Genomic DNA, 17,410 nt, shown 5'->3' on the forward strand with positions numbered 1-17,410 from the left:
CTCCTATTTTGCATCTGCCAATATTGCATCAAAATTAAAGTCCTCCGAGTCATTACCACTGTCATGTTCCATGGTATCGTCATCCAACAGAACCCCAACCAATTGCAGTGGTGTCTCCTCATCAACCCGGGCCACATCTCTGGATCAATATCCCACAGTAAATTTGAAGTCTACCGATACTCTGTAGTTTGATGATCTTGAAGTCGAAGATTATTATGCACCCACTAGCTTCTCCCCTCATCTAGAGGTAGGTCTATTCATCTTGAGGGAGTGGAGAAAGCTGTATGTAGACCAGTTTCACTCTGCAGCAGATTAACTAGCAACTTGTGCAAGGAGGCAAGAGGCAAGTACTTTCAACTGAGGTGTATCCCTCCCATGCCATGTCCATCATTCAAAATACAAATGAGAATGTTTGATACCTTGATTGCTGAATAGTATAGGAGTTATTGTGATTATAAAGAACCATATTAGAACAATAGAGACGTTAAAAAACATGATCTCTAAATTGGCAATGATAATTTGACAGCAACCAGCAGCAAATGCCGTCATGAACAACATACAAAAATAGTGATGAAGTGATGAAAGTAGCAACTTTAGGGATGCGGCTTACATACTAATTCAAGTGAAGTTTGATTCTAAATGATACCGCTTAACATTTATTAAGTGCAACAATATCTTGTAAGCAAAGCACTCAAGCCAATAGAGCCTTGGAATAAAAAGGTTAATCCATACAAACAGCAACTAATATAAAAATGTACTTTTGTGTAGAAGATATGTGAGTTTTATAAGGGTGCAAGCAAACAATGATGGCTGCCATTAGGTGAAATGGGAATTGTTTGCAACAAACATTGAGGTGGTGAAGATTTAATAAATGAAAAGGTGTGATTGACTTAATGAAAAAGAAACAATCTTTAAGTGATACAAGATAGTGATAAGGGATAAACAATATTAAAATGTGTTAAGTCGGCGAATGGCCAAAGGTGTGGTTTATCAAGACAATGATTGTTTAGAAATAAAGATTAATTTGTTCATAATACAGATGACTCTTTGAAAGAGTCCACAGCCCTTTTGAAAGGGTGTTGTGTGAAGAACAGTCATATATATACTAGATTGAGAAAATACATTATAGGGGATCATTGTAGACAGATGGATAAATAAATAAGAAGTTTATCACAAGGGGTTTAAATGGTCACTTTCTGAGAGATTTGTGAAAGATTTTTTAGCAGATCTAAGAAAGAAAGTATAAGGATATGAGAATGAGATATAAAATGTATGTAGCCAACTTCATCTACTATCAATCAGCAAAGGAATGGTATATTGTGATCGACAACCATTGACTTATGAGAAGGTGTTGTATTAAATGACAATCATGAGTCTTATCAAAGGTATCGATTAATACCAATTGACATGAAATGGAGCCATTAGTATGAAGGAAGGTAGATGGAAAGATTCCAGTTCTAATATTCAAAGAGAAGGGGGAATAAGGAATTATGAAAAGACATTTGATACTGATCATATAGATCTGAAAGGACATGATTAAGAATTATTATTTATAATCAACGAATAAGGGTTTTCTTTCACATCAGCATCGAGTAAGGGTCCTATCAGAATCAAGGAATAAGGCTTTAATGGTGGATCAGAAAAGAGGAACTGTAGAGCATATCAAAACTTATTCCTTATTATCCATTTTGAGGAATCATCATTAGGAGACAAGAGTTATATCAGGAAAACAGCAAGTAAATATTGGAGATTAAAGTAAGCAAGTAAAGATTGGAGATCAAAGTCAGCAAGTAAAGACTTGAATACCAGATCAGCGAGTAGGAGTTGTAATAAAATAAGGGTCCTATCAGAATCAAGGAATATGGCTTTAATATTGGATCAGCAAAGACTAACTGCAGAGAAGATCAAAACTTATTATCTATTTTGAAGAATCATCATTAGCAGACAAGAGTTATATCAGAAAAACAGAAAGTAAAGATTGGAGATTAAAGTGAGCAAGTAAAGATAGGAGATTAAAGTCAGCAAGTAAATACTTGAATACCAGATAAGCGAATAGGAGTTGTATTAAAATGGAGTAACCGCCAGAAAATATTGTTACAAATATCATTTTTTGCCCATAACTCAATCTCGGGACATTCTCAATTTGGTTTGAATGTTATAATTCCTTGCAGGGAATCAAAGCAGAGATCACACATCTCTGAAGGACAGTATATACTGTTAGACTAAATGAATATCCATATGTAAGGATGGATACACCAAACTATAGGATATCCATAAGGCTTGGGAAGAAATGAGACACTCCCCAGGATTATAAGGATAGATACACCAAGTATAGGGTATCCATAAAGCATGGGACGAATTAAGTCTTTCTCAAGGATGGAAATACCAATGTATTATAAGGATAGATACACTAAAGTATAGGGTATCCGTAAAGCGTGGGACGAAGTAAGTCTTTCTCAAGGATGGAAATACCAAAGTATATGATATCCATAAGGTCTTAGGAAAAGATGTGTAGTGAGATGGTAAAATAGCTTTGAGGATTGTTCTAGGATGGTCATAAAGGCGACTACAGCTCTAGGAGGTCCACACCCGAAAAGCTAAGAACTTGTCTATGATCTCTTCTTAAGGATTAGGTGGGAACTAGATAATAGAGTTTTCATCTCATTTTTTTAATACAACTACAACCATAGTTCAAAATATCATTATCGACAACTTATTGCTGAGGGTAAAAAATGATATGAGGAAATATCGGAAATGAGTCAGAAACTTCTTGGGAAAATATTGGGAACTTATTTGTTTTTCCAAACAAAAATCTATTTTTACTACCCTAATGGAACCTTCTTTCTCCTCTTTGCCCTTTCCCTCCCGAATCTGTTTTTCCAATTAAAAAATGTATTTCTAGGCCATCCCTACCTATAACAGAGCTGCATGCATTACGCTTGCTATTTATTGTGATAAATTTGAGAAATATTGTCGATATTTTATCAAATTCTCTGCAATATTTTGAAACTTTTCTGCAATAACTTATCCAAGATAAGTTGACGTTACTTCTTAGGAGCCAAAAAATATCACGATAGTTATCACAGATATATCTATAAGATATTTTGAACTATGACTCCAATAACATTGATTTAATATAGCATGGTATTAGAGCAAGTCGACAAGATTTCATAAAATTTAGTGATTATTTTAAGATAAATTTGATCCTCTTTTGATTTGGAATATTTTCCAAAAATTTATTTTTTAATTATTTAAATTAATTTTTTTAGAGGTATTTTATGAAATTTTGGGTTTTTCGTCAAAGATATTTCCTGAAAATTACAAAGCTTGGTTGAGGGTTTTGATTGTGAGATTTCTCGGTTTGGGCAAAAGTCTTTATTTTTGAAGGTTGTAGTATTTGAAATGTTCTTACATGTTGCTTGCATGTGCATTTTGTTACTTGCATGTGCTTTTTGTGAGTTGCATGTTCTTGTGTGTGTGGTTTTACCACACGAAGTCTCATGTTTTGTCGCATGATGGTTTCTTTGATGAGCTTACATGATTTTTTCCCTTAATAATTTTTTGATGGGCTTTTTTACTTCTTTTCCTTTAAAAATTATCTAATGGGTTTTCATAAGTTTTTCCCTTGAAATATTTTTTATTTTGTAATTTGCAAAATTGCGTGTGTTTCCTTTGGCGGTTTATTAATATTTTCTTCAAAAATTATATGCTAGGTTTTACCATTTTAAGATGAAGGTTTGTATTCTTTGACTTGTGTCTCATATTTTATTGTTTGATTTTGATCGATTTTTCATCTCAAAAATCCTGTATGTTTTTTCCAATTTTTCTCCTTAAAAAATCGTTACTCTTTGCAGTCTGTTTTTGGCATCATGCTCATCTCCAAAGTTTGGAGGGTTTGCCAATTTTTCTGCAAAATCATGCTTGTTCTCAGTGTCTTTGTCTTCAGGGAAGAGAAGCTTCATCATCCAACATTAGATTGCATGCCTTGTGATGAATTTATGGTCAGATGCTTTGTTGATTTTAGGAGGGTTAGTGACAGACTCATCTCAGTGTCAGAGTCAGTAGCAGGCTTTTGTCTCTTTTTGCAAAGCTTTCAAAAGAAAGGGGCACCCTTCTTTGTTCTTTTTTGGATGGATTTTGGCTTCTTGGTTATTAACATTTTGCAGATCTAGAGTGGGTCTTAGTAATAGCAAAATGTTTTACAGAATTTGCGACCAAAAGACAACAGTTAGACGATGACCATTAAGGGAGGGTATTAGTATATTATAATGTTTCTTTAATGTTCACTTCACTTAGTCTTTAGTTTATTACGTAGTTTCTATTTTTATCTTTAGTTCACGACTCTTTTAGAAACAACAATTTACCATAACAATCGATACTCTTACTTTCTTTGATGATTATATATATTTTTTGTGTTGTATCTATTGGCAAAATGGTCAATGCTCCCCTCAAATGTTGTGACAAGAGACTAACCACCTCTTATAGTGGTTGTATAGGGCTTTAATAGGTCCATATTTTGGAGCAACTACAACCATATTTGTAACAAGTGGTATCAAAGCTTGGTCACATGTTCAAATCTCCTTGGGTAATGTAGAGGGGGAGATTGTTGGCAAAATGATCAGCACTCCCCTTGGGATTTGTGACAAGGGACAAACCACTTGTGGATTCTATAAGTCTAGTGGTTGTATTGGGCATTAACAAGTTGATCTTTTGGTGCAACAACAACCACACTTCTAATAGAATCTTCTAACTCGTGCAGTTTTACTTATCAAGGTTTTGTGATTCTGATGACTTTGATTGTGGAATCGCTTTGGACTCTAGATAATCACAATGTGTTCGTCATGTACAAAGTTGGGTGAACCAAACCTCGAAATGTTTAAATTTTATGATTTAATTTGTATTTGTGTTCTTGTCTTTGTTTGGTACAAATCCGGTCTTTTCCTTGCCCAAATTTGCTGGAAAAATGTTTCCTAAAATCTACGTGATTTTATTTCAAGGCTTTGAGACTGTCAATATGCCCTTACTCCATGCAGAATCCTCATCATTTTTTCATGTACTCAGTATGGATCAAAAACAGGCAAGGAAGAAGTAAAACGTATAAGGCAAATTAAAAGCAAACAGGAAGCATAGAATTTAAGATAATTCAATGCTGGTTAGAAGAAAGAGATTGTACAGGAGAAAAAAATGTCATTCAACAGGACAGATTCGAAGCTGAGGTATTGAAGAAAGATCAGACATAGTTAGTAAGGACAGTTCCATAACAGTCATTACAATAATCTGCACTCTGACCAATTACCTTTTCATTACAAATTGGTAGCATATATTTCAACATTGCTATTAGGAACAATATGTACGTTTTACACTTCTAAATTTCAGATCAGACAAAAATATTATCACTATAAGTGATGTTGGAGATATTGGACACTTACATGGTACAGATTAGAAATAGCAATATAATCATCCTAAGTAATACTGGAACCATTCACATATTTATAAAGATAGATCAAGAACAACAAGATATATAATAGCTATAAGTGATAAAGTCAGAATTCAGTATATTTCTTAGTGTGATATCAGATATAGCTCTTAGAAACATTGATTTCATAATTCATATTATATATCAGAAGTACAGATCAGAGATCATTCTTGCATAGGTCAAATCGATATATCAGATATAACAGTGATCTCCATTTATTGGGTAGTAACAATTTCAATTCCATATTAGCAATTGCACCATATTCATATTCATAAGTCATAGCCTCTAACAGTAAATAAGGATTTTAAGAAAAGAAATTCCTTTTTGATTGGGGGTTAGTAGACAATTGTCCCTATTTTCTAACTTAGCGAACAAGAGGATCTTACTTGCTGCCCCGAAACCCCATGAGGGATGTTGGTCCTGGACCCCATTGGGGGTGCATCCCTCAGACTCCCACGAGGGACTTTGCCCCTTCACTCTGCTGGAGTTGTTGCCCCAAATTTCTACTGCTCTCATTTAATTTGCCACACTACAAGCCTAAGTTTGCAAGGTACACTTCCAAGTTTGTGTACGAGTCTTCACCTACAATATCATCATGATTCATTAGTCCTCCCTAATATTACTTGATGCTTACTTGTTATTTAGAAGGCAATTTTTTCTTTGGGGAATACTGTAATCAGTGTATAATGCCTATAAATATGTTTTGATGATATTATCTACTTATGTATTAATAATTTGTATTAAGCGTTTGTCAGCTTTAGGTGATCATAAGCATCAAATAGTTGACAATTGTGTCCCTCTTGGCAACCATTAGATCTTTTAAATTTTGTCATCAAGAAGTGCAGTATGACCTGGTTGTATCAACTCCAATCCATGGTTGACCATCTTTTGTCTTCTTCTATAATAATTTCATGTGCAAACAAAGATAACTTACTCCTTTATCTAGTACTCACTATTATATCTATTATTAATTTATGGATTTATTTTATCGAATAAAACAATAAACATACAGTAGCTTGAGAAATGCATGCAATGCTTGCTATAGGTCACACCTATAACACTGATACTTTTGCAGCATCATTGCTGATGAAATTCACAATATTGAGATACATCAATTATGTTATTGGTACTTATTGAAGATTGTTTGTCTTTGAAACTGGGAGCCTATCATTAAAGATATTGCTTACACATTTTTAGTCAATCTCTCCAACTTATTTTTTATTTATTAGTGTTAGAGATTGTCCAGTCAATACTTGAACCGAACAACCAGATTCAATCCAGTAGTAATAATACTTGCACCTCCACTCAACATTAGTCACCAATCAAACAATAGATTTGGAGTATCACCACAAAGCCACATTTAAAGAATGGGCATGCATTGAAGCAATTGGCTGCAACATGTTATCATTAATTTGGTACTGGAATCAACTCATCACCATCTTCATCACTCAAGTAAGATAACTATAAATGGTGGCTTATTTTCTCACTAAGTACAACTAATAAATTTTATTCTGTAATCATATTGTTCAATTGATCCGTTCACCACTAATATGAATTTTCTCACGTCTTCATAAATGCCTAATAATATTACTATCATTGTCATTGATGGAATTCAGGTTCAGTAGTGCCTAATCACTCATTCATCTCTGGCCTTTATTGGATTACTCAAATAACTGGATGAAATGCTATACTATCAAGGGATCTCATTTGTTTCAAAGGGTTAGATTCATTCCAAAGAGCTCAGAATGCGTGTATGCAATCTTGTACACCTTTTATTTAAGGCTCTTTAAGTAATTTCTAGATGAAATGCCATACTGTCAAGGGATCTCATTTGTTTCAACTTTTCGGAAACAAAATCATACAATTATCATGGCTTTCACAAATACCTTAACACCCAATTGTCATGAGAATTATTGATACACAGAGCAGTAATTTCTCATCAGAATTATCTCTGTCATGAATAGGTGCTTGGAATGGTAGAAGTATTCAATCAATGTCTACCAACATGTAAAAAGGCCCAACATTATCATGAAGTAAATATCTTGGAAAGATCAATGTTAAAATACCAAGAGAACAGCTATCAAGGTCCTCTCTCTCTCTCTCTCTCTCTATATATATATATATATATATATATATATACGCATGCGTGCGCGCGCACACACACATACCATTATGCAGGTAAGTAGTTGATGTTTGGGATATAATTTCTATCTCACAATGGATGATTTCATTCTGTAATCATATTGTTCAATTGATCCGTTCACCACTAATATGAATTTTCTCGCGTCTTCATAAATGCCTAATAATATGACTATCATTGTCATTGATGGATTTTGGGTTCATTAGCGCCTAATCACTCATTCATCTCTGGCTTTTATTGGCTTACTCAAATAACTGGACAATATAAGGGCTAGATTCATTCCAAAGAGCTCAGAATGCATGTATGCAATCTCTCTCTCTCCTATATATATATATATATATATATATATATATATATATATATATATACATACATGCGCATGCACGCACACACACACACACATACCATTATACAGGTAAGTAGTTGATGTTTGGGATATAATTTCTATCTCACGATGGATGATTTTAGTTATGAAAGGATTCCAAATTACAAATCAGATTAAAGGAAATCAAGGAATATTGTTAGGTGGTAAATTTCTGGATCGTGGCTCAACAAGTTTATATTTATTTGAATTAGAACTACTACTAAGGCAAATTTATGTTCACATAATGATAAATGTAATACTCTAATTTTTTTCAAGGAATATTGTTAGGCAGTAAATTTCTGGATCCTGGCTTGACAAGTTTATACTTATTTGAATTATAACTACTATTAAGGCAAATTTATGTTCACATAATGATAAATGTAATACTCTAATTTTGTTATTGTATACAATATCCATGCTGCTAGAGTCCCAGATCTGACTTAGTGTCAACTATAAAACTTTTGACACATTTGATTTTCATTTCTTTTTAAAAAATTAGTAACTAGCTGTTCCTTGCAACATCATGATAATATTGATCACCGTTTCATGAAAGAGTTCTTTGTTTATTACCTGTAATTAACATTCTAGACATGGTGTGAGAGTGTTATGCACTTAGTATTTGAAGGTTTTTGTAGACAGTGATTGATTGACACATTTATAATATAACTTGGAGTTTTAATAAAGGGTTGTGTGGCTCTTTTCCTTTTCCTAGAAGAGTTTAAAGTGCTAATCTATACTCTTCTTCTTAGATTTTTGCTTGTATATTTACTTACAAACATTTTAAGGAAGAGAAAAATTAGTGAATATAGTAACTAAATCCACTTGGGACAATTTTTGTAGAAATCCTTCTTACTGGGGAAGGGTTTGCTTCATTTCCACCCCTGATGGTGAGAACTGTGGACTGGTAAAGAACCTGGCTGTCACATGCCTTGTAAGCTTGCATACAGCTCAAGGTCCTATTTTTGATAACTTATATCAATGTGGAATTACACCTGTTGGTCAATTATCAACATCAGATTCAAATGACACGGCCAAAGTTTTTCTCAATGGAGATTGGGTAGGAATCTGTCATGATCCTGATTCTCTTGTGAAGAAATTGCGAGATCTTCGTCGAAAGCTGCATATTCATCCTCATGTAAGTTTTTGACTGCAAACATTGTCTTTTTTGTTTAAACTAGTTCTTAAAAGTGGTAGATTGCTAAAATGCTAGAATATTGTTCCATGGGAATTTGACGGTTTTGCAATCATAAATCTTGAAGACATGATCTAATATGTGCTTAGCATCTATTGAAACAAAAAAGGGTCTTTCAAATTTGTAGTTCCTTTGGAATTTGAAAATGGTTTTTCAAGCATAAATCTTTAATATGGTGTCTAATATGTGCAACAAATCTATTGAAATGAAATAGGGTCTTTCAAATTTGTTGTTCCTGCTTCTCTTTCCTCCCTATGCGAAAAAAGAAAACTTATTGTCAAGGTTATGAAGTTCTCTATGCAACAACTTCCCTGTGTGGTGTTTCTTATAACTTGTACAAATTTCTTTTCTTTAGAAGCTTTTGTTGTCAGTGCCTTTGCTTTATCATTTAGAATCCAGAGAAAACACTTAAGATGACCTGTTTGACAATTTTATATTGTATTTTTATTTTCCTATGTGGGTGAGGGGAATATATACAAGTGTTCTAGTGAAGAGCTCATCTGCAACTTCAAGATCTGGTAGCTTTTTATGACTGCAAATAGATTACATTGCTTGATATCATCAGTTTCCCTGGTGATATTAAACACCTTTTACAATCTCTTCTGCATTCAAATCCTTAGTTGTCTACAAAATAGCTACGAACTTATCAAAACATTATAAGCTAAAGAGCATTGGTAGGCCAGTTTTCGATCTAGTGAAATTGTTGACAGTTTTTGCAGCTAAAACCATTTTTATTAAATTAAAAAAAGTCTTCCATTAGCTTTTTGATAATATTATTGCATAGCCAAAAAAAATAGCAATGTTTGCATGCAATTAGACAACGACAGCAAAATATTTTTTATATGGTTTGAATTCCTCTATTAGATGAACTTCAAATCTCAAAGGCTATACCACAAAAGTCTGCTCCAGAAATTGCTGTTTACTCAGTTTGGACTGAGTCAACAGAAACGGTAGTACCACTCTTTAGTCCTGATGAAACTATGTCAATATGACTTCCTTCCATTAACAGCAATAAACCTCTGAAAGATGGAGTGACTGGGTAAACTATAACTGACAGCGAACTCTACTTTAACTGGGCATCCTTCACCTTGATGATAGGACAGGAATGGTTAATCCCCTCTGCCACCACGTAGTACTCGATCTTCAAATCCTTGTGTTATGCATATTTACAGCTCATGTTCTGCATTTCTCAATTTTTATCTTTACCACCTTTTCTGCTATATATCCCAACCGGCATGTCAGTAACTGCTAGTTTATTGGCAACTCAATGTTTACCGCCCTTCATGTTGAACTGTACGAGTCAAACTTAGAAGTGGACTACCCAGAAGACTCTTAAGGCCTTGCAAAGAGCCTCTTATTTTGGTAAATATCACAACTAGAGGGCAATAGGTAGAAACTAAGTCACAGGATTCGTTGAATTTCATCCATGAGATTCGGATTTCAGCGAATTTTTATTCTTCCCGAACTTCATCCGAATTTTATGATATTTAATATAATACTGTTATTTAATATAATAGTATTTGATTTTAAACTGATATTGAGTTATTTAGTTAAATTATTTAGCAATGTTAAACTATTTTGGCGATTTCGTGGATATATTACTAAGTTACTAACATTTAAAAATACATAAATATATAACTAAAATTTAATGTCGTTTTTTTTTCCAAACATTTACCCTTGTCAAATTTCATTTGAATATTATGATCGATGAACTCGAATTCGAATACAAACCTTGTGAGTTAGGGTAGAAATAGCCAGAATTCATGATGAACAGCAGCTAAGGCAATGGAGATAAGATAGTGCTCTCCACCATAAACTGCATCAAGATTTGGACTTCCAATGAGCAGACAAATGGAAGGCATTTACGTAGGTTGTTTCCTGTGGTCTTTAAAGGACAATGAAGCATTGACTACTTGGGTAGGGTTGAGAAAATTCTAAGTTGATGAGTACATCTTGTATGAAAATGGGATATATGTTGATTATTACAATACCAAGTAAGAGTAGGGTTGTTTCACTTGCAACACACTACTGGATTGAGTAGAGCTCCAATTTGTTGTGTTACCTGTACTCATACGTAAGAGACTATATTTCTTAATCTACACCTCTAGCACCACTAACACTGTTTGCCAAGTTGTCTGCCTATGTGACTACTGGTTCCTTGGCACTCACTGTTTATTTCTCATTGTTTTCAACTAGTCAAGGTATAATATTTCTCCTGTCAGTACCTTGTGAATCTGCAAGCTGGATACATGCATCTCTTCCTTTATTTGAAGATTGATGTAGGTTGAATCACAAAGAATTTGTTCATAGAACAAGACAAGGAAGAGATAATTACTTGGGTAGGTTTGAGAAAAGTTTTGTTAATGAGTATAGCATCTTGTGGGACGATAATAAGATTTGTCCAAAATACAATACGAAGAAAGGGAAGGATGGCTGTCTCCAACCTTAAAAAATATTTATGGAAGTTCAATGTCTGACATGTACTCATAGGTCATAGACTATATTTCTCAATCGACTTTTTAAGCACCTTTAGTATACTGCTTATCTGACTACATGTTCCTTATCACTCATTGTTTATTGCACATTGTTTTCATAAATCTGAAAATTGGATTTATGCATCTCTTCCTTATTTGAAGATTGTGTGAAAGACTTAACTTCTTCCACCCTGCTATTATAAGAACTCTCCAAGCATAATTTGCATGATAAAAATGAATGAATAATAATTTACTTTAGCTTATCTGATTCATAGAACTACAAACAAGTAAAAATAAGTAATTATTCGTGGCAATGTAGAGCAGGTTAGCTTTGCCTCCAAGACAAGAATTTTACATTTTTTTTTGTAACAGTTCTTTGCTACCTTATCTCACATGATTTCTCGAGATTGATTTGTAGTATGGTTTTATTATACTCTTCAATTTATATTTCCTAGTGTGCTGAACTTGAGACCATCTTCACCCTGCTTGTAAGTCACTCTGTCCTTTGAATTCTAGCAAGTCACGACTGTTTATGCTATCTTCTGGTTTTGTTTAAAAATGATGTAAGAACTGCTTTTACAGGAAGTCCTAATGTGAAAAAATTAAGGAATAAGGCTATAAAGTATAATACAAAAGCTAAAAGTAGTTTCATTTGAAGATAAGAGAATTCTTAGACATACACTGTTTTTAAGCTAAAATCTCTAGTAAAAGACTGATAATTACTTTCTCTAATGATATGAATCTGTTTCTACTTTTCATATAGCTGGCACATAGTAACAAAAATTTACATTTTACTCCTGCAGGTCGAAATTAAAAAAGATGACAAGCAAAATGAGGTCCGCATTTTCTCTGATGCAGGAAGGCTTTTGAGACCTCTATTTATTGTGAAAAATAAGAGGCTCTGCATATCTAAACAGCAGATTGAAAGATTTAAAAAAAGTAAAAACCCTTTCAAGTTTCTCATAAAAAGGGGCATTGTAGAAATATTAGGCGTTGAGGAAGAAGAAGATGCCCAGATAGCTTGTGGAATTGACGTTTTACAATTGGCTGAAAAGAATCCAGACTATCCACAGTTCACTCATTGTGAGATGGACCCATCCTTTCTATTAAGCCTCAATGCAAGTATCATACCCTTTGCTAACCATAATCTTGCAACTAGAACGCTTTATCAGTCTGAAAAACACTCAAGGCAAGCAATAGGATATTATGCAACGAATCCCCGAGCAAGGTTTGATACCACTTGTCACCAATTATTTTATCCTCAAAGACCTTTGTTTAAGACTATGACCTATGAGTGCATCAAGAAGCCAGAGCTATACAATGGTCAAAGTCCTATTGTTGCAGTCAATGTTCATTACGGATACAACCAAGAAGACTCATTGGTTATAAACCGTGCTTCAATAGATCGTGGGCTATTTCGAACAATGCATTTTCATACATTCACATCTGAGACAGCCCATGAGAGCAGTGGCGGCTCTAAAAGTACATCTAAGATAGAAATAGATTTTGGAAAGCCAAACAAAGAAAAGCTGAGAGTTGATAAGCTTGATGAGGATGGACTCCCGTATATTTCGGCAGACCTTTATAGTGGTGATGTTCTAATTGGAAAGGTAGATCCACAATCATCTGATTCAAATGTCAGCCAGAAATTGAAGCATACTGAAAAGGGGAAGGTCGATCAAGTTGTATTGGCAGTAAATGATGATGGCAAAAAATATGGAAGAGTAAGGTTGAGAGAAGTAAGATCTCCAGCACTTGGAGATAAGTTCTCTAGCATGCATGGTCAGAAAGGAGTTCTTGGGTTTATAGAAGAGCAAGAAAATATGCCTTTCACAAAAGAAGGAATTTGCCCAGATCTTATCATCAACCCACATGCATTTCCTTCTAGACAAACTCCAGGGCAGCTTTTAGAATCTGCCCTTTCAAAAGTGATTTCTAAAAGTGGTATTGTTTTTGAGGCTACTCCTTTCAAACCTATCACCATTGAACATATCACGGAACAGCTCCACAGGTTAGTTTGAAAAGTAATATTTCTTTGAAACTAAGGGAAGCTTTGATTTGTATTTGAATTGTTGGAATTCTAATGTAGATAACTTCCTTATAGCAATGGCACTATGTGGTTGTATATCTGTGACTGTAGGTGGGGTTATGAACAGTGGGGAAAAGAGCAGATGTATAGTGGGCGAACAGGAACTAAAATGCGATCCAAGATTTTCATTGGCCCCACTTACTATCAGAGACTCGTACATATGGCAGAGGACAAGTTAAAATATCGGAATCAAGGCCCTGTTCATCCTTTAACTCGACAGCCAGTTGCTGATAGAAAACGGCATGGAGGTATTAAATTTGGGGAGATGGAGCGTGATTGTATGCTAGCACATGGGGCAACTGCCAATCTCTTGGAAAGGCTGTTTTATTTGAGCGATTCTTCTAGAATGCATATCTGCAGTCAGTGTCAAATGGTTGCCACAGTGATTCTCCGGGAGGGTATAAGAGGCCCATATTGTCCACTCTGTAAAACTGCAAAACATGTTGTCAAAGTGAATGTTCCTCATGCATGCAAATTACTCTATCAAGAATTGTTCAGCATGGGCATATGTCTAAGGTTTTCAACTGAATTGTGTTGACTCAGCTCCGCATTCAGTTTTGTTACTTGTACAAAGTAGACAGAAAATATATCATATTCAGCCAGAGTACATCATATATAACTCTTATAAGAACATTTTGTAAAATTTGATACGCACTATCAGATTTTGTTTTTTCTTTTCATCTTGGGGACCTAATACTGGAGAACATTTATAAATAGAAATGGTATTTCAAATGGGGTCCAGACTCTTCGCAAATTCAGATAAGCATTCAAGTTATAAGTGTAGATTCTCATGGATAATGTCATTTTGATATGAGTTTTCCTGATAGCCATTGTTTTCAACAAGACTCAAATTAGATAATTATTTTTTTCCCTGTGTCTTTACTGTGCTTCTGAAATCTTTGTAGAGCGTTTGGTTCTGATTTGCCGGTATATGTGTAGAACTTAATTATAGTTTTGTATCGGATGTGAATATTCCATCTTAGTGTGTTCAACAAGGAGAGTCATATTTAGGGCTTTTTCCCAATGGCATTATTTCTAGTTTGAGTCTATCGAAGGACAATTGATTATGATTCTATGGTATGTGTTCTGATTCAATTTCTCTGGGATCCCACAGACCACCCACAATACGGTAGACCCGGAATACAAATTTATGGCGTTGCATCAGTCCCCCATCCACCATGATTTAGCTGCTGTTGATATGAGCCCAGCATCTTTGGGAGCGTGTGGCATGGCCTGCAGCAGAAAAGAGATGAAACAAGCAGTACACAGTGATCCTTAGTGTTATTTTTGTCCTACAAGTATCCCAACTAAGCATGGTGCAGAAATGTTATTTTTGTCCTACGACTCTCCCAACAAAGATTGCTGCAGAAATCAAGGGTCCGAAACTTGTATTCATTTATATGGAGTATCCTTGATATGATATGATAGCTTTTAATGATGTCCACGAGGCTAAAGCACAGCCTATGGGACCTACACGATCACCCCCCACCCCCAAGGCAGGAGCGAAACTAATCTAGCTGCAAAGTTTTGGTTGACACGTCTCTCCTTCTCTGAAGTTTGATAACCAGGCCACTGTTCTCTTCACTTGATCTTCCTTGACTAAGTAGTTGAAGTCCCTGTTTTGTAATATCTTTGCATAACCAGATCTGATGCCACTGTATGCTAGGCAATCCTTGACAAAGTGCTGCTGTCTCTATTGCTCCCATATTACAGAATAGACACGTTCTGTCTGCCCACTCTTCCTTTGGAACTTGCCATCCACCAATTTCACATCGCGCCGGTGTGAACTAGTTCTGAGTTGCGCCATCAGCATTTTTGCTCTCCAATTAATAGGAGCTCTTATATAGGCCTTTTCATCATGGCTAGAAGTGGGGTTAAATTCTTTAATGTAATAAGATTTCTTTTGCCCTATGTGCCTTGTCTATAAAATATTGCGAACTTTTTTCCGTGACAAACTTCTTTATTTCTTTAATGCTATCTAGGCAAGCGTGGATGTTGATATCTCATTTTCGCATCTATTTGTCATTTTGCTTCATCCATGTGCTTTTTCGCCTGACAAGTTTTTCATCTACAACTAGTTTGGGTCAGCGATGTGTTTCTAGACCTTGGGTTTTCTTCCGATAGCTTAGCATCTGGACTAATGCGACGACTTCTAACAGAAAGGAACCCACCTCTGCCAATAAGATCTCATATGGCACCATAGTCTTGACTTTAAGATTGCATGTGATAAAGTGTTTTTGAATTCTTTCTACCTGTCACCATTTATGTTCGAACATACTACCGACTCACACTTCACATCCATATAGAATAGCCAGAATGACTAGCAAACCAAAAAGAGTTTTCACGGTCATCCAATCCCATAATTTTGTGTTCCTACACTTGTTTTGTAGAGAATATAACGCCTTCCAGCCCTCTTAGATCCTTTTTGATTTGCATGTATCCCAATTGAGTTTTGTACTCCACAATCTCAAGAGGGTTACCCTCAAACATGAGCTCATTTTGTATACACCTTTTTTTTTTTTAGTGAGAAGATCATAACTTTGTTTTTGCTAGTATTCACTTGCATTCCCACTTCATGGTAAAAACTTTCGAGTGCTTTCAAGTGTTCTTTCAAACCTTTAGCCATTCTAGCAAGTATGATGAGATTATCTGCATATAAGAGCAATCTTATCACAAAGTGGGCTAGTTGTACTCCCTCCCCATTGGTCTTCTTTATCCCTTCTTCTAACTTGTCAATATTGAGCCCAAATGTTGGAGATAGCAGACACCCTTGTTTAACCCCGATATTGTTGCCAAAATCCTTTGATAGCCCTTCCATCGTTCTGAATTTAGCTTTGATCTGCTCATACAATCTGTGAACAACAGACCTAAGTTCTTTAGGAACTTCCAACTCTTTCATTCTGCCCCAAAGTTTGCTACATGGCATTGTGTCAAATGCTTTTACAAAGTCCATGAAATAATAGAAAGCCTCGGTCCCTTAAGTGTCCCAAAATTTCTCTATCAAATATCTGAGAGTGATGTCGTGATATATAGTAGAGTGTTTCGATCTAAAGCCCACTTGCCCTTTTGCTCTTGTGCCTTCTGTTTTTGCCCGTTTACTGATTTTTCATTCTACCATGCTACCAAATAACTTTTCAAAGATTGGGTTGATCATAATGGTTCGATAATTAGAAGGGTTGTTATATCTCCACTTTTGTGGAGTGGGATCACCACACTTGTCCAATTTATAGGGACACCTTCTTTGTTGACATTATTGAAAATCTTAGTGATGTGTGGTGCCAGGGTTTCAACACCCAATTTTAAGTATTTAGCTTGTAGCCCATCTATATCTTGTGCTTTACTAGCAACTAACCTCCTTATGCTTTGAATAATATCCTTCTAGCTGAATAACTCCCCTATAGTCTTGGTTACCATGATTCTATGTTCTCCTAAATCACACTCATAGAGGGTCTTGGCATATTCCAACCATTTGGTTCTTGCGATGTTGTTCTCTATCTTTGTTTTTCTCTGTTGAAGCTCTTTTCGAAACTTTTTGGGGCTTCTTTTACCAAGATTAATCAACTCAATTCTTCTCATGTTCATATACTCCTCTTTCTTCTGTTTAATCAGCTGATCATATTCCTTTCTACTTTCTCTATTCATTTTCTTTTTCCAACTCCTTTTTGCCATGATGCA

At 35.0% G+C, this 17,410-nt stretch overlaps 1 protein-coding gene across 2 annotated transcripts in view; it reads left to right on the forward strand.

Annotated features, from left to right (window-relative positions):
* Positions 1-14,467, forward strand: part of LOC149569115 (DNA-directed RNA polymerases IV and V subunit 2-like) — a 119,326-nt gene extending 104,859 nt beyond the window's left edge. For both annotated transcript variants that reach the window (XM_089821901.1, XM_089821902.1), the window contains 3 exons: positions 8,821-9,115; positions 12,450-13,657; positions 13,787-14,467. In XM_089821901.1, coding sequence (XP_089678027.1) covers positions 8,821-9,115; positions 12,450-13,657; positions 13,787-14,273 — 1,990 coding nt within the window. In that variant the 3' untranslated portion in view covers positions 14,274-14,467. The remainder of the gene's footprint in view (positions 1-8,820; positions 9,116-12,449; positions 13,658-13,786) is intronic.
* The last annotated feature ends 2,943 nt before the right edge of the window (positions 14,468-17,410 follow it).

This window comes from Cupressus sempervirens, chromosome 3 (genome assembly GCF_028749045.1).
Source record: "Cupressus sempervirens isolate cs-2001-9-10 chromosome 3, ASM2874904v1, whole genome shotgun sequence".
NCBI lineage: Eukaryota > Viridiplantae > Streptophyta > Pinopsida > Cupressales > Cupressaceae > Cupressus > Cupressus sempervirens.